We start from the raw sequence: 21,787 nt of genomic DNA on the forward strand, positions 1-21,787 counted from the left end.
ACCTTGCCTTCTTCACTTTCCTGATTTACTCCAGTTAGATAAAGCCAGCCTACATTTGATAAGTGACCTTATTTTAAACTGCTCATCCTTGGTGACACTTTGCTTGCTGTGTGTATCACTTCTGTCTTGCCTACTTCGTTCTTTGCCAAGTCAAAGGCTCTGTCTCAGGATAACTGAGATGTTGGCGCCCCCTAAAGGACAACTGATTTAACATTCGCTCTTTATTAACTAACATTTAATTGGGTTGAAGTTTGGGTTGAAGTTTTTAATTGACCAGTAATACCTCAAAACATACTAACAGACCAATGTGTTTCACGATATACGCAAAAGCTCTAAAGGTCAGACCAGAAAAATAGTATTCTGCTTGTCATCTAAGCACTTAAAATTTGTAGATATGAGTTTGGGGATAAAGAGTATACAAATTACTTCCTGCTTTGATTATAGAGTAGGGGAAGATAAGAATAGCTAAAGTTCTGAAATCTATTAATTAATTAATAAGAATTTTAGTCCTTACTATAGCATGATGTTTCTACACAGGAGAAAAATTTATCTGTGTGTCAGTCAAATTAATTCCCTGGAATGTACATAAGAAGCATCTGCATTTTTGTTTTTGTTTTTACAGTTGCTAGCAAGAGAAAAACTTGTCCAAAACTCAGGATAATGTGATGAATATTATCTGGCATCAATACAAGAATATATTTGACTTAGTAGAGAGCATTTTGATTAAAAATCGATTTTTCTTCCTGAAACATATCAAGTAAACAATTCATTCGGGCACCAATCCTGTTTTCATTTCTCCCCACTGCCATTATTTCAGGGGCTTCCTTTTAAAGCTCTTGGAATACATCACAAATGTGATGGATTAAATACTTAGCCTACAGCCTAATCTACTCAGCCAGAGCTGAGCTCTTTGGCCCACTGTCTTCTATGGGAATATGTCCTCACAGACATTTACTGAACAACCTCAATGAGACAAAATCATCCTTTTAGGAGCCAAATGTCAACTCGGAGAGAGAGGAACTAGTGAGAAGATGGCCACTCTAGCCCAATGTAAGAACACTTACATAGGCTATAGTAGCCACTCCCCATCTTTGAGGATTATGTGTTCAGAAAACACCCATAGTAGGAGAATTTGCAGTTGAGAAACAAAATTTCAGTGGAGAAGTGGGGACAAAATAGCAAAGCTGCAGTGAACACCTGCTCACTCGTGTTGAACTTAAAAACTTCAACAATATTAAGTTCACCAAAATAAGAAAAGATAACATCTAAAATAAAGCTAACACCAGAAATGTTATGCATCTTGAATTTGCACAATTGAGCACTGTGCAATTCTTTCCATCTTCTATCCCCTGCACACCAGATTCTCCCTCATCTGCAGTATCAAAAAGATGTTCATGGGCTTCCCTGGTGGTGCAGTGGTTCAGAGTCCACCTGCCAATGCAGGGGATATAGGTTCGTGCCCCGGTCCGGGAAGATCCCACATGCCACGGAGCGGCTGGGCCCGTGAGCCATGGCCGCTGAGCCTGCGCGTCCGGAGCCTGTGCTCTGCAATGGGAGAGGCCACAACAGTGAGAGGCCTGCATACCGCAAAAAAAAAAAAAAAAAAAAAAAGATGTTCATAAATATATTTTACTTTCCTGTAATAATGTGCATATTTTCTTTTTATTCCTCTGCCCAAATGTTTGGTTCCTTTCTGATGTCATGATCTGTGTCTCTGAACTCCACTCTGGCCTTGGAGACATGGGATAATGGGTAATCCTCATGTGGGAAAGTTCTGGAAGATCTATTTTAACTTCCCTAGCAGACCTCAGCAGGTTAGCTCTCAAGCCCCGAAGTTAAGGGTTCTATCACGTTAGCTCTGCCTATGGCAGCTCCTCACCAGAGCACACAGGATGGGCAACTTTTATATACGTTCTGGCTCCTGCCCTGTAAGCACGGCCAAAACACAGACTAATGCATTGGCTTTCTTCATGTCTCCTGTAACTGCACTGCAGAAAACCTCTACTCCTTCTCTGCTCTCCACTCTTTTTAATTCCCAAACTCCACTACCTTTTTCTGATTATCTCCAAGAAAAATGCCTATCAATTTAAAGCTACTTGAGTGGAAATTTTTTGAAGTTGCAGAACTGCCATGCTTACTTGTTACTAAGGGGAATTTGCACTTGGCTGTGTGGTCCATGTATAAACACTGTGACATAAAACCTGTAATCTGAAGAGCCTGTTGTCCTGCCCCACAGAGGAGTCTGGATAACGTGCTTGGAACGGCTTTGCCAGCATGGGGAGGTGAAGGGTGATACATGAGACCTTGTCTGTGCCTGAGCACAAACCCTGTGGTCCTACTGTCTACCCAGCAGCAGAGTCAGTCGAGGGCCCCACACCTCAGAGGTGGCATTACCAGGGTCACAGGTAGAAGGGCTGGAACTTGGAGGGATGTGGCTGAGACATGGCTTCTCTTTCCTCCCTCCCTCACCATATCTAGGTGCCCCTGTGGGTAAGGATTTTGGGGTGGCTGTCTGCACCTCCTTCTGCCCTGGTCTGTCTGCCGTGTATCCTCACTGAACTGACTTTCTTCATTACCTTGAGATAATCTCGTTTGATTTCTCCAAGGGGTGTTTGGTGTTCAGTCTTCGCCTATAATACAAAACAACTGGCACTTATGAAAACAATGGACATACAAACACCACATGTCCTGCTTATACCTTCCTATGCTCTGATAAACTCCATCCCGTCTCTGTTCATACCCCCTCCATCTCACTCATCATAAGGAGGGTCAATCACATAGCTTATTAACAAAGACGTTTTGGACTTCCAGCTTCCTGAGCCATGCTCATCATGGTCACAGACACCACTTAGCCCTCACCCAGGTAGCCTGCTTCTGTCTAGGCCCTGCATGAACCTTTTCCAACCTCAGCCCCTTTCCACAGGAAATGCAGTCACCTGCAGAATTTCTTTTATTTTATTTTATTTATTTATTTATTTATTTATTTATTTTTGCAGTACGTGGGCCTCTCACTGTTGTGGCCTCTCTCGTTGTGGAGCACAGGCTCTGGACGCGCAGGCTCAGCGGCCATGGCTCACGGGCCCAGCCGCTCCGCAGCACGTGGGATCCTCCCGGACCCGGGCACTAACCTGTGTCCCCTGCATCGGCAGGCAGACTCCCAACCACTGCGCCACCAGGGAAGCCCTGCAGAATTTCTTAATTTTTCTCTTGGTAGATGAAAATTAGTTCATACCACCCACACCTGATTCTTAACTTCATGAGTTCCCAACAGACCTTCTCTTCTTCTAAAGTCCCTCTTTTACTGAGCAGTGAATGAGGAGTCCCTCTCCTCCCCAAATCCTCATAATATAGGCTCATCTCAGCTGTTTCCTCTCAAGCCTTCCCTGTGCTGCTTGCATCCACTATCTAATAAACCCACACCACCTTTTATCCTGAAGAGAATAACTACCCACTTAACCTTTATCCTCAATCATCAAATTATTTAAATGATCCATTTATCCTTCCAATGCCAAAGCCTAATTTATAAGCAATCTTAATAGAACATTTTCTCGGGACTTCCCTGGTGGTGCAGTGGTTAAGACTCCACGCTCCCAATGCAAGGGGCCTGCGTTCGATCCCTGGTCAGGGAAGTATATCCCACATGAATGCCACAACTAAGGAGCCCACATGCCACACTAAGGAGACCGCCTGCCACAACTAATACCTGGTGCAACTACCAAATAAATAAATAAATAAAACAAAACATCTTCTCAACAAAGTGAGTCTCTGCAGAAGAATTCTGTACCACTGTCCTAAGAAGACAATATTCTCCTCACACACGGAGGTCCCATGACGTCTTCAGCTAGGATTTAACAACATGTTATAATGCTCATTGCCTTATCGTGCCCCAATTAGAGTAGGATTTGGGGCAGGAAGCAAGTCCTGAAGGAGGACATGGGTGGGGAGGGGCTGCCTGCTCCTTCCTACTTGCTCTGAAGGCCCAGCTCAGGCCTTAAGAGCCAGGCCTGGGGGTGGGAGTAGAAGGCAGAGCAGTGGAAGAGGAACCAGGAAGTTCAAGGAAGCCTGAGTTCCTGGCAAGGCTCCAGGGTTGACACAGCAAGGGCTATCTAATGGCTCAGCGTGTCCTATGTCCTGGGAGAACTCTGTGACCCTGGAGACCTCGATGAATCATGATGGATGCAGAGCCCCAAGACAGCTGCTGTCACCACCACAGAGAGCATTCCAGGCCCAGCCCAGCCAGCCAAGTCCAGGGCCAGAGGTGCCCAGGAGATGTCCTTCAGTGCTAGAATGATACTCCCCTGGAGGGGCCAGGCCTGATTAGAGCCTCTGGGGGATGGATGGTACAAGGCAGAACTGCTGCTTCCAAACTAAAGAGATAAGATTTCAGTTATTGCAGCAACTTCTGATTATGAGGCTCATTTCTGCATGGGGAGCACTGTCTAGAGAGGGACTGCTTGGGTGCTGGAGGCTCTCAGGAATATGGTGGTGTGGAGGGTTCAGTTTCTTACAGGCTTGCAGCTTTGATAACGTTAGAGGGTCGTATTTTAGTGACTTGGAGTTAGACAAGGTGAAATAACGAATAACTGTGTGTGTGTGTTCGATCTTTAGGGATGCTCAAACAGAGAGCTAGTATGTAGAAATGTTTCAACTGGAGAAGGAGGTTCTTGTGCTAACACAAGTGCTTATTTAATCTGAATACTAGAAATTATGCATTGCATTTAGATCAACAGGCATTTGGTATGAGAGCCACCTGGTAGGCAAACTCATCACACTGAGTTCTCCTGACCCTCAACAAGTAACCCCAAGGTTTGCTTTCTCTGCAGGTCCTCAAGTGTGTTCCATGTAATGAAGCACAATCACTACACATCCCGATTCGGCAGCAAACTTGGGTTGCAGTGCATTGGCATGCATGAGAAAGGCATCATATTTAACAACAATCCAGTCCTCTGGAAAGCTGTTAGAACTTACTTTATGAAAGATATTCAGATGTCTGGCTACATTCTGCTCTTTTGTTTATGAATATGCCTTCTTGAAATAAATTTTAACTTCTGCTGCTTCACAGTTTTGAAATAGTAAGAGCTAACATTCATTATACATGTACTATACGGTAGGCAGTGTTTTAAGCACTTGTTATTTTAATCCCACAGCAACCCCATGTGGTAAATACTCTTATCACTTACATTTTACAAATGAGACAACTGAGGCATAAAGAGTAAGTATCTTGCCCAAGTTTCCACCGTTAATAAATGGCAGCATAGGATACAACCCCAGATCCTACATATTTAACCACCACAAACTCTGTTTTTCTTGTTAACACACAAACAATTTCACGAATGTGAAGGGGAATTGGCACCCTATATACTTAAGGTCACTTCAGTTAAGAATTTAGTGTATCAGCCATATAGTTGATTTAACAATGCCAACATGTTTGCTGAATCACTGACTGACATCCCAGATGTTTTAACAGAAAGAAATTTGCAAATTAGAGAATTTTAGTCCTGAGGAGGGCTGTATCTTGTCTAGCCTCTGAGTTTCATACTTAAGTAAATACATTTCTAGAGCGCTTCTGATTTCCCCCCACGCAACACAGCGAGGAATCAATGAGCAGAGACCAGATCCCGAACCTCCCTATCTAGTGATTTCCCTCTTTACTATATGCTGCTGGAATGGAAGCCTTTGGGAAATAATCATGACCAACCTTTGACATTAACATCAGAGAAGATGGTCATGTACTAGAAACCTTATCATTGATGGAATCTGGCGCTAGATGGGTTGTAGGTCTGACCAGGGACCATGGATATTCTTCCCTCCAGCCAGCCTCTGCAGTGAACCTAGATGCCTCCTGTGTGGCTGCCGAGACAGGGAAAAACTATGCCTGTCCCAGTCTAGTGGTGATCCCCCTCCACAGAGCTGCCCATCACCAAGATTCAGCACAACTCTAGCACAGATTCCACTACCTTAGTTTCCTATTGCTGCTTAACAAATTGACACAGACTTGGTGGTTTCAAACCACACATTCATTACCTTACAGTCTGAAGGGTCAAAAGTCTGGCATAGGCCTCACGGGGCTAAAATCAAGGCACTGATAAGGCTGTGTTCCTTTCTGGAGACTCTAGGGAGAAAGTGTTTCCTTGGCTCTTCCAGCTTCTAGAGGCTGCCCACATTCCTTGGCCTGTGACCCTTTCAGGGATATTACATTCTGTTTATATGTTTGAAATGTGGCTTCAAGCTCTTGAACGTAGAGGCAAATCATACATCAGCCTGGGAGTGATAAAGCCGACCCTTCCATGCAAAGTACTGAGTCATTAAGGAATCATCTGTCCTACTAGTGGATGTGACAGTCTCCCAGGAAACAGCATCCTGGCCCTTCATATCTCCAGGTCCCTCCTAAAGTCAGAAAGTATGCTGACAACCCAAACTTCCCTTTTATACATGGGTGGAAATGCTTATAGTCGAGGACCACTCACTAGGTCTCCTTTCTTATTTGCAAAGTGTGACATCAGGGGCTTCTGCAGCACAGCTGATTTGTTTTGTCTGAGGACTCTGACTTTAACAGCAAGTCTGAATAAAAAAGACATAAAAGGGACTTCCCTGGTGGTCCAGTGGTTAAGACTCCATGCTTCCAGTGAAGGGGGCGTGGGTTTGATCCTTGGTCGGGGGAACTAGGATCCTGCATGCCACAAGGGGTGGCCAAAAAAAAAAAAAAAAGTAAAAAAAAAGTGATTACTCCTAAAGAAATCTTAAAGAAACTTAGAACAAGGAGAGAAAATTTTTAAGAGTTAAACTCTCAGGTTAGACCACCTACCTTCAGGACCACTAGCTGCTCAGATGGTTAGGAGCCAAGCAAAGGGAGAAATCAGAGCCAGTTCAGTCTACCTGGTTTCATTCATTTCATTCACTCATTCATTCATTCCTCAATTTGACAAATATAAATCAAGGGCCACCATATACTATGAACTTGAAGTACAATGTTAATAGGTTGTCACTGCCCTAAAATAGTTCCCAGTCCTGTGAGGAAGACTGCTCAAACAACAAAGATTTGTTTTGCTGCTATGACATTGACTAAGTACAGTAAATCTGGATTTGTTTGAAAAGAAACCGAAATTAAGAGAAGGGTACATTTGGTAATTTAGAAGACTAGCATTTTACACATATGAACTACAATTAAGCAGGAAACACCTTAGATCTAAAAGGTAAGATCCAATTTGAATAGTTCTATAGCAATATTCTGCCACCCACTGAAACATAATACATCATCACCCTGGCCAAATTCAAACCTTCTTTAGAGGAAAATGTATATAATAAATATGGAAAATCACTGATTTGTGATTTATGACAAGTACTGTTTCATTTGCTGTCTCACAAATGTCATCAAATGAAGAAAAGTTTAATTTTGAATAGTTTGTTTTAAAAATATTTACTTATTCATTCAGTCACTCATTTTAAACCATAAATGTGATAACCTGCTATGGAGAAAATTAAGAGAATACAGAAAAAGTATAAAGAAGAATATGAAAATCTCCACCCATAATAAAAATGTGGACAAGTAAGTTCCAAACACAAAACGCCAAACTTGCCTGATAGTTTGTGTGCCCTGGAGTTGGAGGCGGCTCACTCTGACGTGTACCCTTCAGCTTTGTCTGGCCCCGGCCTGGTGCGCATGGTGACCATCTGTGCTGATTCTATCACCAAGCATCTGGACAGGCTGGAGGAGGTCCACAGTGAGTTGGGCTATGTGGATGTGTTGACCCTCATGTGGTGCATCATGCTGGACACCTCTAACAAGCTCTTCCTGGGGATCCCCTTGGACGGTACTGAAATTTTCATTCTTGTGACTTGACATTCAGCCCTTTATTAAACAGGGCATGAGAAGGATAACGAACTCAAGTAAAGATATGCTCTTTCGTACACTGCTCTTCTTTCAACTTTTCTAAGTATTCCCCCCAATTTTTCCTGGTATGTCTGCCTTGTTCACTTACAAGATAATAAATATCCATAGCAGGGGCCATCTTCTATTTCTTTTGTATCTCTCCTCATTGCACTAGGAAATAAGATTCTACCCACAGTGAAACTTAACAGATGTGATCATTTGATTTATTCATAAATATATCCTACCACCAAACCTACGTATTTAACCATTTCCAACCATTCTTTTTGCCACAATGTATAAATATGTACAGTATACGTATATATTCACACACATACACACATACACATACTATATATATATATGAATACACATACACACCTCTCTCACAAAGCCAGTAAGTATGAAAACTTTGACTCTATCTATATGATGATAAGGGTACTGCTGCTGCTGGAAATGATGATAACTAACATTAATTTAGTATCTACTATGTGCCAAGCAGTATAAAAAGTTGCTTCACATAAAGTTTGTCACTTAGCATTTATAACAATCCTGGCAAGATGTCTCACTCAAGAAACTGCTTTCCTCACTATACTACGGAAATAAATATTAAACACATACATGCAACTCTACCACCAACAAAAGAACAAACATTAATCATGTGGATCCATTAAATTCTGCTGCTGTCAGCTTAATGTAATTTCTCCTGACTTGATTTCAAGCAGTGTTCATTGATTCATACATTCATTCAACTAATATTTTTTAATTTTCCTGAAGTGTGGTTGATTTACAATGTTGTGTTAATTTCTGCTGTACAGCAAAGTGATTCAGTCATACATATATATATTCTTTTTCATATTCTTTTCCATTATGGTTTATCACAGGATATTGAATATAGTTCCCTGTGCTATACAGTAGAAGCTTGTTGTTTATACATCCTATAAATAATTATCTGCATCTGCTAATCCCAAACTCCTAATCCTCTCTCCCCCACTGCCATCCCCCTTGACAACCACCAGTCTGTTCTCTATGTCTGAGTCTGTTTTTGTTTCGCTGATACGTTCACTTTGTCATATTATAGATTCCACACATAAGTGATATCATATGGTATTTGCCTTTCTCCTTCTGACTTACTTAGCTTAATATGATAATCTCTAGGTCCATCCATGTTGCTGCAAATGGCATTAGTTCATTATTTTTAATGGGTGAGTAATATTCCATTGTGTATAGATGCCACATCTTCTTTATTCCTATGTCGATGGACATTTAGGTTGTTTCTATGTCTTCGCTATTGTGAATAGTGCTGCTATGAACATAGGGGTGGATGTATCTTTTCGAATTACATTGATAGTTTTGTTTGGGTATGTGCCCAGGAGTGGGACTGCTGGATCATATGGCCACTCTTTTTTTAGTTTTGTGAGGAATCTCCATACTGTTTTTCATAGTGCCTCCACCAATTTACATTTCCACCAACAGTGTAAGAGTTCCCTTTTCTCCACACCCTCTCCAGCATTTATTAGTTGTAGTTTTTTTTTTTTTTTTGGCCACGCTGCACAGCATGTGGGATCTTATTTCCCTGACCAGAGATCGAACCCATGCCCCCTACAGTGGAAGAACAGAGTCCTAAACACTGGACCACCAGGGAAGTCCCTGTAGACTTTTTAATGATGTCCATTCTGACTGATCTGAGGTGGTACCTCACTGCTGTTTTGATTTGCATTTCTCTAATAATTAGCAATGATGAGCATCTTTTCATGTGCCTATTGGCCATCTGTATGTCTTCTTTGGAGAAATGTCTGTTTAGGTGTTCTGCCCACTTTTTTTTTTTTTCTTTGCGGTATGCGGGCCTCTCACTGTTGTGGCCTCTCCCGTTCTGGAGCACAGGCTCCGGACGCGCAGGCTCAGCAGCCATGGCTCACGGGCCCAGCCACTCCACAGCATGTGGGATCTTCCCGGACCGGGGCACGAACCCGTGTCCCCTGCATCGGTAGGCAGATTCTCAACCACTGCGCCACCAGGGAAGCCCTTCTGCCCACTTTTTGATTGGGCTGTTTTCAACTAATGCTTAACTGATTGCCTATTTTCTGCTAGGCTTAAGTTCTGGGGACAGAGCAGTGGACAAGACAACGTCCTTGCCTTCAAAGAGTTTACATCCCAGTAGAGATACGTATGGTAAACAAGTAACTATCTAGTAATATTTTAGGCAATAATAAGTGCCTTGAAGAAAAAACAAAGCAGGGCAAAAGTCTAAAAAGTAAAGGGGGAAGTCAGAGGGAGGCCGAAGCTCTTGTGGAGAGGAAGGGTGGTCAGGAAGGCCTCTGTGGAGAGGATGTCTGAAAATAGCCCTAAATGAAGTGTGCCCATGAGCAACATGCAGATCTGAGGGAAGAACATCACAACCATAAGAACAAGGCACGAGTTTCACACTTGCCCAGACCAACTGAGCTATCACACCTGCTCCCTGATTGACCACGTCTGGACAAGCAGACAAGCGACAAGCCCTCCCTTTCTCTGCTCCACTCTCCTCGCCTCATCTCCCCGGCTCTTTAATGATTCCTTACCAGAGTCATAGGAACCCCATCTGAGTGACATTAGGATGGGAGCCCCATTCACTCTGAGGACATTAGTCACAGCCTCTTGCCTCATCCCCTTTCACACAGGGACTCTGAAAGTCCTGTTTGCCTGTTCCACGCACATCTCTCCTAAGATATGACAGGTACCTATTTTAGACGTCCCCGCTCTTTGGTTCCCCACTGGCCTTGATTCTTAGGAGGGATCAAGTAAAGGGAATTGTACAGCTCTCTGTTAACTTATGGATACAGACTGCAGTCTAAGAACCTGCATAACCCATACAGACTTATGTGTATTTCCCTCTGCTCACCAGGTCCTTGTTAAACTCTCATTTGGCCTGAGGGACCCAGTGCACCAAAGAGGAAAGGACATGGCCCTGAAGTCAGATAGAACCAGGCTCCAGCCTAGGGACTTCCGGCCACACTGGCTCTATGGTGTAGGGCAAGCTGTTTTATTTCTATGAACTGCAGCTTCTGCAGCTGCACAATGATAACATTCTCACTCCCCTAGCAAGACTGTAAGGATTAAATGAAATCTCTTTTGTAAAGCACCTTACCCTGATCATGGTATTTAGCAGTTGAAAATAAATGCCTCTTCCCTTCCCTTGTTTATAATTTGAAAAAAGCAGGGGGTTTCTTTTCTCTAGTATTCAATTTAGTTCAAGAACATCCATTAAGAGCTGACTGTGCCCGAGACTCAGGACAAGGTACTGAAGATTTCAAGAAGAATTCTACACTCTGGACTGAAATATAAATAGCAGAGTGGTGAGGCATTTTGCCTTTCCAGGTACCAGAATTGAGGACATAATGGCCATAATTACTAGTACCCTTCTTATTTCCCATGGTCAAGAAAATAGGAGGGAGTTGGAGGCTCAGCCAAGGAGAAGCATGTGAGATTCTAGGCTGTGTCTGTAACAGACTTGAAAACTGGCAAATCTCTAACTTGGCCAATTTAGATGCCAAGCAGAATAAATTGGTCTTGATTTGTTTGGTGGCATTCATGTGGCTGAAACACCCAGTGAAGGTGGAACCTTGCCTTGCTTAGAGTCCCAGATGGTAGAAGAGTCTACAGGGGATTTTTTCTGATCAGTGTACAGTTAGTTCTTGGGCTCACATTTTTGCTCATCTGTTCTGATCTTTTTCTGTTTTTCCAGAAAGAGCCATCGTGGTTAAAATCCAGGGTTATTTTGATGCATGGCAAGCTCTCCTTCTCAAACCAGACATCTTCTTTAAGATTTCTTGGCTATGCAGAAAGTATGAAAAGTCTGTGTAAGTAACACATTTTGGAAAATTTATTGGTGAGATTGATTTGTGTGGTGTCTTAGCTATTGCTGGCCTCTTTGGCAAGTTTTCTCCTCTCCAGAACCACAGGGAGCTGTTGATTAAGTTGCTGATGAAACACTTCTTACAGCAATTTGGCAGCATGTGGCCAGACCACAGAGGAAAGGAAGCCTTTGGCCCAGGGTACTTTTCCCCTAGGAGGCTGAGAGCTCCATCTCTGGAACTAGGAGACTGCAGTGTTTTTTGAGTTGAAGAGAAAGGTTGGCTGTATCTATCATTATTATTTGTCAAAATTCTCTCTACATGTCTAGAAAAATTGAAACATGAAATCATATTGTTGTGCTGCTTCTGAATGAATTTAACTTAATTCAACTTGTAGGAACTGACAGTAGTTGCAGAAGAATTTTTTCATGATGAACGTTCATGAGATGTGTTGTTTATTTAGTTATGTATCTTCGGGGATCCTAAAATTGTCAATAAGTGGCTTTGCTTTGGTCTCAGACTAGTCTAGCAGAAGACCGGACAAATGTCTAATGGCCTATTGGATAATCAATGGGTTTTTAGACTGTAAGTAGCCGGCCACCATACGTGCCACCTCTAAACACCAGTGTAAAGTCCAAGGGATCTAGAGGTAGACAGACCTGGTTTGCATCCTGTCTCTCCCACTTAGTAACCATATGGCCTTGGGAAATTATTTAAAGTAAAATATAACCCACCTTCCGGGGTGGGGATATAGGTTAATGAGATCCTATATGTAGGGCAATTAGCAAAGAGCATGACATATAATAGGCAATAAATATGGTAGCTTTCCCCATCCCACAGTTCATATCTTCTCCAGATGTACCCGACTATCTTAAATTCTCCATTTCTAAAATTTCCCAAACTTGTTTAAAGGCCCAACTTTATCCTGTTTGTGTATTTTGAAATTCAGTAATATTAGTCTCCAGGGAGGACGTCAACTTGATTTTGCTTTATATATTCTCAAGTGGTTGGTGAGTATCAAGTGGATGATTTAGACACTTGGTTCTTTATATTGAATACATTTCACTTAGCTTATTGTGATCTGAATCAATAAGATAAACGATTCATCCCTTCACTGTGGTCAGGTTTGGTGGTAGTCTGAAGAGTCTCACTGTATAGTTCTTGGAAGTTAGTTTAGCTTTGTTATGGTCAGAAGGCCCATATAAATTTATGTGTAACAGTTTAACTGTATAACAGTTTCTCTTTGATTTCTTTAAATTTAGCTCAGCAACATTCCATCTCTACATAATATTTGCCAATGGTTAGTGAACTAGTTTATATCTTCTATCTCCTAGTACGGTAAAGACCTAGAGAAAGCTTTTAATCTCTTTCCGCAGAAAACGGAAAAATCTCTTTCCTGCAATAACGTCAATTCTTTCTTCACTGAGGCATAATTGACATATAACATTATGGTAGTTTCAGGTGTACAGCATAATGATTCAATATTTGAATATACTGAGAAATGATCATCACATTAACTCTAGTTAACATCTTTCACCATACATAGTTACAAAATTTATTCCTTGTGATGAGAACTTTTAAGATCTACTCTCTTAGCAACGTTTAAATATGCAACACAGTATTATTAACTGTAGTCACCATGCTGTACATTACATCCCCATGACTTACTGAGCATATAACCAGAAGGAAGTTTGTACCTTTGACCCCCTTCACCCATTTCATATCCACCCCAACCCCCAACCCCCATGGTAACCACCAATCTGTCCCCTGTAACAATGAGGTTGGGATTTTTGCTTTTGTTTTTGTTATTGTTTTTATAAGATTCCACATATAAGCGAGATCATGGAGTATTTGTCTTTCTCTATCATACCAATACTTTTTAAAAATATATTTATGGAAAGGATTATGTGACATCAGCTTCCTTCCTTATTTATTCAATTGTATATTTATGCCTCTTTGAATTCCCAATATTAGAGCAGTATTATTTTCTACTTTTTATTTTGTCAAGTGTAAGGCTTTTCGGCCTCAGAATACATTAAATAGGTGTTTGTGGCCTGGACTAGTAACCTAGCCACCATTATTTTGGTATAAAGTACATTCAGAGTTCCAAACAACAGACTCACAGAGACATTCATGTAATATAAGTTTGTAAGTCAGAGACTTCCTATTTCGTAGAAACTGCCCTTGATCTCAATTCTCCTAGTTTTTAATGGCATACATATTCAAATGCATACATTTAAGCAGAAGCAACTTTTAACCGGAATAGGAGGACCCAGTGGATATTCACAGGCCCTGAATCTGGCCCAGGGAGGAAGTAGATGCTTAGAAATGGATGCAGCTCTATCAAGAAATTCCCTATGAATTCAAAGTCTAGGGGCATTTCAATACATCCCAGACCATTTGGGGGCCACCGCTCAGGTAGAAATGCTATGAGCATTCTAGCCCCCAACTGAATAAGTGTAGGAGATACTCAACAAATATCTGCAGAACAAATGGATGGGTAGATGAATGAATGAATGTGAATATATCCCTGTTGTATATTTGGAATGGTGTGTGTGTGGGCCTATAAGCATACTCACAGAGATACACAACAGTAGGCATCCTTATTTAGAATGACACAATGAAAATACTACCCTGAAGAATATCTCTCAGAATGTTTAAACATCTTCCTTGAGATGCCCCAAAACACTTTTAAAAATAGGAGGAATCTTAAAGAATCCTCCCTTACTTTTCCTGCTGAACTAGAGTAAACATAGAGGCTATTTAGGTCAACAGAGTGTTTAAGCATGTAGGCAACCGTGCCAACAAGAATTTGAAAGAAAGATTTATTGTACATTTAACATAATACAGAATACTGTTCCCTGAGATTGGTGGGAACAATACAATTATACGTGAATGCATACACTTAAAGTCTAAGTCAAAGACAACTGAACTGAGATCTCAAGGTGGCCTTACTGTTCATCTAGCCTGATCCCTTCACTTTAAAAGAGACATAAGACTCAGAGACTTAAACTAGGTTATGTGGAACGACAACCCGGACCAGAACCTGACCCTTTATCCAAGGTGCTTTTCCCTTCTCCACACTGTCAAAATGCATATGCATATTGATGCAGCCAGTCATTCGTTCAACAAATATTTACTTAGTGTTACTATGAGGCAGAAACTGCAAGGGATGAGATAAATATCAGGAAGAATACTTCCTGTGTAGAAGAGGAACCTCAAACTCAATAGTCTTCGGGACTATGCAGATAAAAGTACGCTGGGTGGATATAAGACACAGGAAATGCAGGTGCCCATGGCAGACTACAGAGTGCATGCTCCCACTAAAGGCATTCACTGGCTTTGGTTTTTGATGTTTAACTTAAGCACTGTGCTGGCCCAATCAAATAGCAGAAAACATAATTGGATTTAGCCATTTGGTACCAGTTTTCAACCCTTAACTACAGTTACAGCCTTGATTTTGCTACCACTAATGAGATATCTGGGCTAACTCTGGTTCCTTAACATGATATAATGTATATGTAATTTAAAGATATCTGTGAAGAATTAAATATAAATTCAGTTATTCATGAGCACTAATGGATTCCACTAAAGCAGATCATTTCATTTTTAAGCATGGCAAACAAATCCATTTATCTAGATGTCATATCTGTGTACAAGTAGATAATATTTACACTGCTTTTTCCAGCAAGGAGCTGAAAGATGAAATGGAAATTCTGGTAGAAAAAAAAAGACACAGGATTTTCACAGCAGAGAAGCTGGAAGACTCTAGGGATTTCGCCACTGAGTTGATTTTGGCTGAGGTACAGACCTGAACTACCCATAGTTCCCATACAACATATGTGTATGACTGTTTATCAGTGTCTAAAAATTCTCTCTTGTTAATAGTTGCATGTTTCTGCTTTTGACTTTATGCTCCAGTATTTCTATAATGCCTAATCCAATAGCCCCCAATTAGACATCAGGTAAAATTGACCTTTAAGACTGAAACTTCTGTGTTTCTGCACAATACAAAATCTGAAAACTGGGGAGATCAAAGACACTAAACACATAGGCATTTGGTTAAGTTCTTCAGCTTTGAGCTGAAGATTGTTAATGCAAATGTCCATCATCAGTCCCAGAGACACATAATTTCCATGATTTCATTTTGTTGAGGTTATTAATCCTTGAGTGCCACCTCCCCTCCTGTTCTGAACCGTTCATTCACTTTTCCAAAGTTTCTCCCCACTTTCAATTGTTCAGAAACGTGGTGACCTGACAAGAGAGAATGTGAACCAGTGCATACTGGAAATGCTGACCGCAGCGCCAGACACCATGTCCGTCTCTGTATTCTTCATGCTGCTTCTCATTGCAAAGCACCCCCACATTGAAGAAGCAATACTGAAGGAAATCCAGACTGTTGTTGGTAAGAATTTATCAAACAAATAGTAGAGATTAGAAAATAATTCCTTTTGAATATCTGCTACTAAGTCCTAAAATTCTTATGTCAAAAATCTTTTCTGGAATCCACGCAGAGAACAACGAACCAAGTCATTGTGTCATATTTTCATTATGCTAAACAGGTTTCTGTGTTTTCCTAATATAAAAAAATACACGCTCATTGGAAAAAATCCAAATACTAGAGACATGTATAAAGCAGAAAGTATTATTTCCTGATCCCTTCCACTCTCCTTCCCATTCCCCAGGGGGAATCACTGTTAATATTTTGATGTATATTGTTCAAGGTCTTTCTTGATGGGCACATAAACACATATATGCGGTTCTATTTGTCTGTGTTTAAAAAAACATGGGATCATCCACAAGGATTTACTACCTTATCAGTGACAAAAGGCTTTTGAGGGTCCACCCAGGGAAATGGCTATCATTTTTTGCAGTGTTTCTGGGTTTCAAGCAGCCCGTTCTTCCAGGTGGTGGCAGAGGGAGGAGGAAAGGGTGATGATAGCAGAGGCAGGGGAGCGATCAGTTTCCCTCCCCCACCCTCCCCTCCTCCTCTGCAGGAGAGCCTCCAGGTCCCTGCTCAGCTCTTCCCCACTCTTTCCCCTCCCTGCTCTGCCTCCGCTTCAGCATCACTCTGCCACTGCTTCGGATATCCCCACCCTTCCCTGGAGACACTGCCACGTTGAGAAGAAGTCAGAATTGCTTTCCGGAGAAAACAGAATCCCTTATTTGGAATGTGCTTCACATAAGTAATTTCTTTAGGACACATTTCAGACACATGCGAAGGGGTATCACTAATGATACAGATTTTTCTTTCTTGACTTTACAGGTCTCTGTGAAACAACCTATTTTGTTGTTTAAAGGCACTATGCATTTTTTAAACTTTTTATCTTATTAATCTTTAAAACCATTTGAGTGCTGCTTGAAATAGATGACAAGGGGAAATTTCATACAAGGATTAAATATGTGAAAGGGTTCTGCAGACGCATTGCCGTAGGAGGGCCACTGCCTGGGAAGGTAGATAGCAAGGAGCCAGAATAACATCTGGGTTTCAAATTCTGAAATGTTTTCTCAAGCACCCTTTTCAGGTTATGGGTCCTGTGCCAGGTGCAGGGGCACCGCGGTGAACAAGCCAGTGCCATCCCTGCAGTCCTGGGGCTCTCAGTCTCGTGAGAAAAACAGAATTCAAGAAACAAGCTCAGTGGAGTGAGAGAGAGAGTCACAGAATGATGGGGGTACAGGCAACACAGGGGAAATTGCTCTTGAGATCATAAACCTTTGACACAATTTCCCTGAGAGGTGAAAAGTGCTTGTGCCCCATGATGTTCCCTTGATGCTTCAACAGACCTCTGCACAGATGGAAAGCCCAAACCACCACTAGCACATGTGTACATGTTCCCTCTAGACCTGCATGCCTGGTAATTACTTCCAAGGGTCCACCTTTGGTTACCTACTCCATCATCTACCCTCTACCTCCCCACCCGAGATAAACACAGCCCATTAAACTCTTAAGTGTACACAGAGCAGTATGTGAGGGGCTGGGTGGTTAGAGTTCTCTAAGTAAGACCACTCCTGAATAACATAGTTGCACAGGAGACAGAGCTGCCTCAGGACCCTGGGTTGATTTTGATTCTGCAGAAGTGGTACCCCATTTGAGGATGCTTTGAAGTTTTGCCAATTCTGAGAGTAATCTGAACCTCTCTGATGAGTGTGAGGCCAAGCTGAGACATCAGGGGGATCCGTCAATCCCCAGTTCACCCAGGGCTGATCTGAGGCACCCCTTTTGTTGTGGTGGGGAGAGGGGGTTCTTGCCACACTACCACACCAGGTTGTTCTTGATGAGATGAGGAGGAGAGACTATCAGTGATATTTTCTGACAAATGACTGCACAGGATACCAGAAGAGAAAATTTCTTTGAACCTGATTAAACTTACCATCTCACTTTGACTAGAGAAGGAATGAATGTCTTCTAGAATTTAGAGTAGGGGACAAAACTCAAGAACCCCAAAGGCAGCAAGTAAATGTTTGAAGCAGTTTGGGTAGGTCTACATGATGCTGCAGAGAGGGTGTCCCTCTAAAGGGCTCATCAGCCATTCAACCTCAGCTCACTGTTGCCATGTGGGGATGTGGGTCCAATTTTACCTGTTTTTTTTTTTTTTCTAGAAATTTAGACTTTAATATGAAAACCCCAGGTATTAAGAAAATCGACTTCAAATCTGAATTTTCATAAGATATTTTGTGGACCAAACATAAGATATTTTACCCACGTTGCTGGTTTACATTAGAATTATAGATATAAATTTTTTTCAACCAAGAGCAAACTGTTCTATGGAAAGTGCAGGATTTTTAATACCAATCGTATACTGAAACTAACATGAGCTTTGACTATTTTATCTTCTTCTACAGGTGAAAGAGACATAAGGAATGATGGTATTCAAAAACTAAAAGTGATAGAGAACTTTATTTATGAGAGCATGCGGTACCAGCCTGTCGTGGACCTGGTCATGCGCAAAGCCTTAGAGGATGATGTCATCGACGGCTACCCAGTGAAGAAGGGGACTAACATTATCCTGAATATTGGAAGAATGCATAGACTCGAGTTTTTCCCCAAGCCCAGTGAATTTACTCTTGAAAACTTTGCCAAGAATGTAAGAACCCTTCCTTAAAACTGAGTGTGCCACTCTTGAAAATGTCAACTGTTAAATCCTCTCTGTTTCTGTGTTTGCACCATGTATATTTCATTCTATTTACTCATTCTCTTCATACCTCACCAGGAAAACACATTTTACCTAGCTTGGAACACAACCACCATGTCTGTCCTCAAGCCAAGGAGGCTGGTACTCCAGCTCTCAGAAATGTCTTCATGGAGGCCACAAAATAGGTCAAAAGGTGAAAAATTCAGGCCCTTAATTTGCCTAAAATGAGGTGAATTTTGTTTAACCAACCCATATTTCCATTTAAAGTTATCACCTTGTCATCATGTAGATTCAGCCGTAGCATCATCTAAGTCAAGGAAATCCACTTCCGCTTCAGATGGAAATCAAATGAGAAGAAAAGATTTGGTTTTTGCAGTGGGCCTTTGGTTTCCCAAATGGCCCCACAAGCACTAGGCCCCATTCTAAATAGGACTTGGTAATTAGAAGAGCCTCATATTGTTCTTTTTCTATAAGTGAAGTGTACTGGTGATTCTGCCTCCATTATGTCAAATTCTAGGCAATGATTTTTTTTTACCTGAATTATCCAAATAGTTCCCTCTGTGCCCCCTTTTTCCATTTGCATATGGGGAAGAGATATGGTCTTAGTTAAACCAGTTCTCTAATTCATTCCATTTCTATATAAGCAACCCATGCCATCTTGGTAATTGGTCAAAAATAATTTACTGAGCATCCATTAAGTGCCAGGCACGATATGAGTCCAAAAGGGACTAAAAATATTTAGATCCTTGGCATCAATAGGTGGGGAATCCACAAGTTTGCCTAAATTAGTCCTTTTCATCATGTTATATGGCCTGGCACAAAAAAAATCTTTGCCTCAATGACTGGCAGAACAGCAGTAAAGCCATGGCCTTCCCACAGAGCTAGTTGAGTATTTACATGAAAAGCAACACTGGGGATTGTTTTAAGTTGTGCCTGTATCACAAAGCGTGAATCAAACTGGAAGAAGAGGCTTATCTGAGTTACAGTCATTCCTCTCCGTGAAGGAGCAGTATGGTCAAGTCGCCGAAACCGAGCATTCTGATTCACAGTGTTTTCAGGGTGAATCAAACAGATATGCATGACTCTAGCCTTTACTTCTCTGGCTAATTGTCTGATCATTTTCCTAGGTTCCTTACAGGTACTTTCAGCCATTTGGCTTTGGGCCCCGGGCCTGTGTGGGAAAATACATTGCCATGGTGATGATGAAGGTCACCCTGGTCACACTTCTGAGATGCTTCCACGTGCAGACATTGCAAGGTCGATGTGTTGAAAAGATGCAGAAGAAAAATGACTTATCCTTGCACCCGGATGAGACCAGCGACCTGCTGGGAATGATTTTCATCCCAAGAAATTCAGATAAGTGCCTCGACCACTAAAAAAGTTTGGTCAGTCCCTGCCCTGGAGCATTTCTCAACAGTATTTCACATGGAAACCACCCACCTTTGCCACGTAATCCTCCTCCCATGAACAACTGTGGCCTCTGGCCTTTTATACACTTACCTCCTGTGGGGTGTCAGCGAGCCAGGACACGCCAGTCATCTGAGCGCATCCAAACCAGAAACCAGACTGCAAGAGAAAATACAGAGGCCAAGATTTGTGCAGGAAACGGCAGCCCTAAAGGCCCAGTTCCCCAAAACATGCTTTGGAAAAGACAAGCCATCAGCAAGACTCACGCCCGACTCCTCACTGTCCTGCCCTGAGATGGGAGCTTTGTAATGACTGGGGCAGAAGCACTCAAATCAATTACAAAGGCCAGGCCAACACTGGGTACCTAGGGCTAAACACACTCACTAGTGTGAATAAAGGGCTTTTGATTTTGTTTTCGGTGGGTTGGGGACTGCAATATTCACACCTTTGGAGAAATGCTTACAAATTCAGCATTTGACTTTTGCTATGTATTGCATTCAATTAACTCTTGTTTATTCACATGTGATTTGTTGGTGGCAAAAGTTAAATCAAAGACTATCCTTTCAGAATCTCTCAATTTATGCCTCAGCCAGACCATATATGTGCTATAGGAAAAAAATTCATACGATGTGCTTCAAATTCAAATAATAGATCTTTTTTCATGTCTACATTTTTGCTTAGCTCCATGAGTGGACTAAGAAAGAGAATACTTTAGGTAGTAGCACCTATTAACTCTTACCGCAGCTTCAATGATTTGGGGGAAGGGAAGTCTCTGAATCTGTATCTAATTCTACAACCCAGTGAGTTCAAACTTCTAAGGAGTGCTCCTCATATACCATTATCCTTCTCCCTCAACATTTCTCCCCCTCTCTTTCTTTCCATGATCCCAAAACCAAAGAGCAACAGATCAGTAGAGAACGTGGCTAGGGTAGAACCCCTGCAATCACATTTTAAACTAGCTCAGATTTAACAGTTACCTTAGAGATTTAACACTTATCTAGTTTATCTAATCACTACATGTAGCCATGAGTAAAATGTATACCTCGGAATTAGCTCTTGAGAGGAAATGAAATAGATGAGTGAATTTTCCAAATACCAGCTTCCTTGTGTTATGTCACCAATAGGAACGTATCTACTGAAGGCCAGTTAAAAACTGAAAAATTAAATTCATTTAAAAACATGTAAATGTTTGCCAGTATGTCAATCTGAATATTCTTCTCATCCTGCTGCTTGGCAATAGGGCAACAGCTGAGTGTAAAATGAGAGTGTAAGCTCCTCCAAGTGGGAGCTCTTTTCTTTCTTTTGGAATCCATGCCTGTCCCCCATTCTTACTTTCAAGATCAGTACTGAGGATTACCTCAAGATAGCAGAGTAGAAGGACAGGCACTCATCTCTTCTTAAGAGAAACCCAAAATCACAACTAACTGCTAAACAACCACTGACCAAAAAAAACGCTGGATCCTACCAAAAAAGACACCCTACATCCAAAGACAAAGGAGAAGCCACAACGAGACAGTAGGAGGAGCGCAATCACGATAAAATCAAAT

The 21,787-nt window shown here is 41.7% G+C and overlaps 1 protein-coding gene across 2 annotated transcripts in view; it reads left to right on the top strand.

The window, feature by feature from the left end:
- LOC308614148 (aromatase-like) overlaps positions 1-20,209 on the top strand; it is a gene marked incomplete at its 3' end in the record, with an annotated part of 97,779 nt that extends 77,570 nt beyond the window's left edge. For both annotated transcript variants that reach the window (XM_081228336.1, XM_081228334.1), the window contains exons 3-9: positions 4,824-4,978; positions 7,635-7,811; positions 11,592-11,706; positions 15,389-15,503; positions 15,943-16,105; positions 18,544-18,785; positions 19,961-20,209. In XM_081228336.1, coding sequence (XP_081084462.1) covers positions 4,824-4,978; positions 7,635-7,811; positions 11,592-11,706; positions 15,389-15,503; positions 15,943-16,105; positions 18,544-18,785; positions 19,961-20,209 — 1,216 coding nt within the window. The remainder of the gene's footprint in view (positions 1-4,823; positions 4,979-7,634; positions 7,812-11,591; positions 11,707-15,388; positions 15,504-15,942; positions 16,106-18,543; positions 18,786-19,960) is intronic.
- Positions 20,210-21,787: the final 1,578 nt, after the last annotated feature.

This window comes from Mesoplodon bidens, assembly GCF_964165515.1.
Source record: "Mesoplodon bidens genome assembly, chromosome: 3".
NCBI classification, from domain to species: Eukaryota; Metazoa; Chordata; class Mammalia; order Artiodactyla; family Ziphiidae; genus Mesoplodon; species Mesoplodon bidens.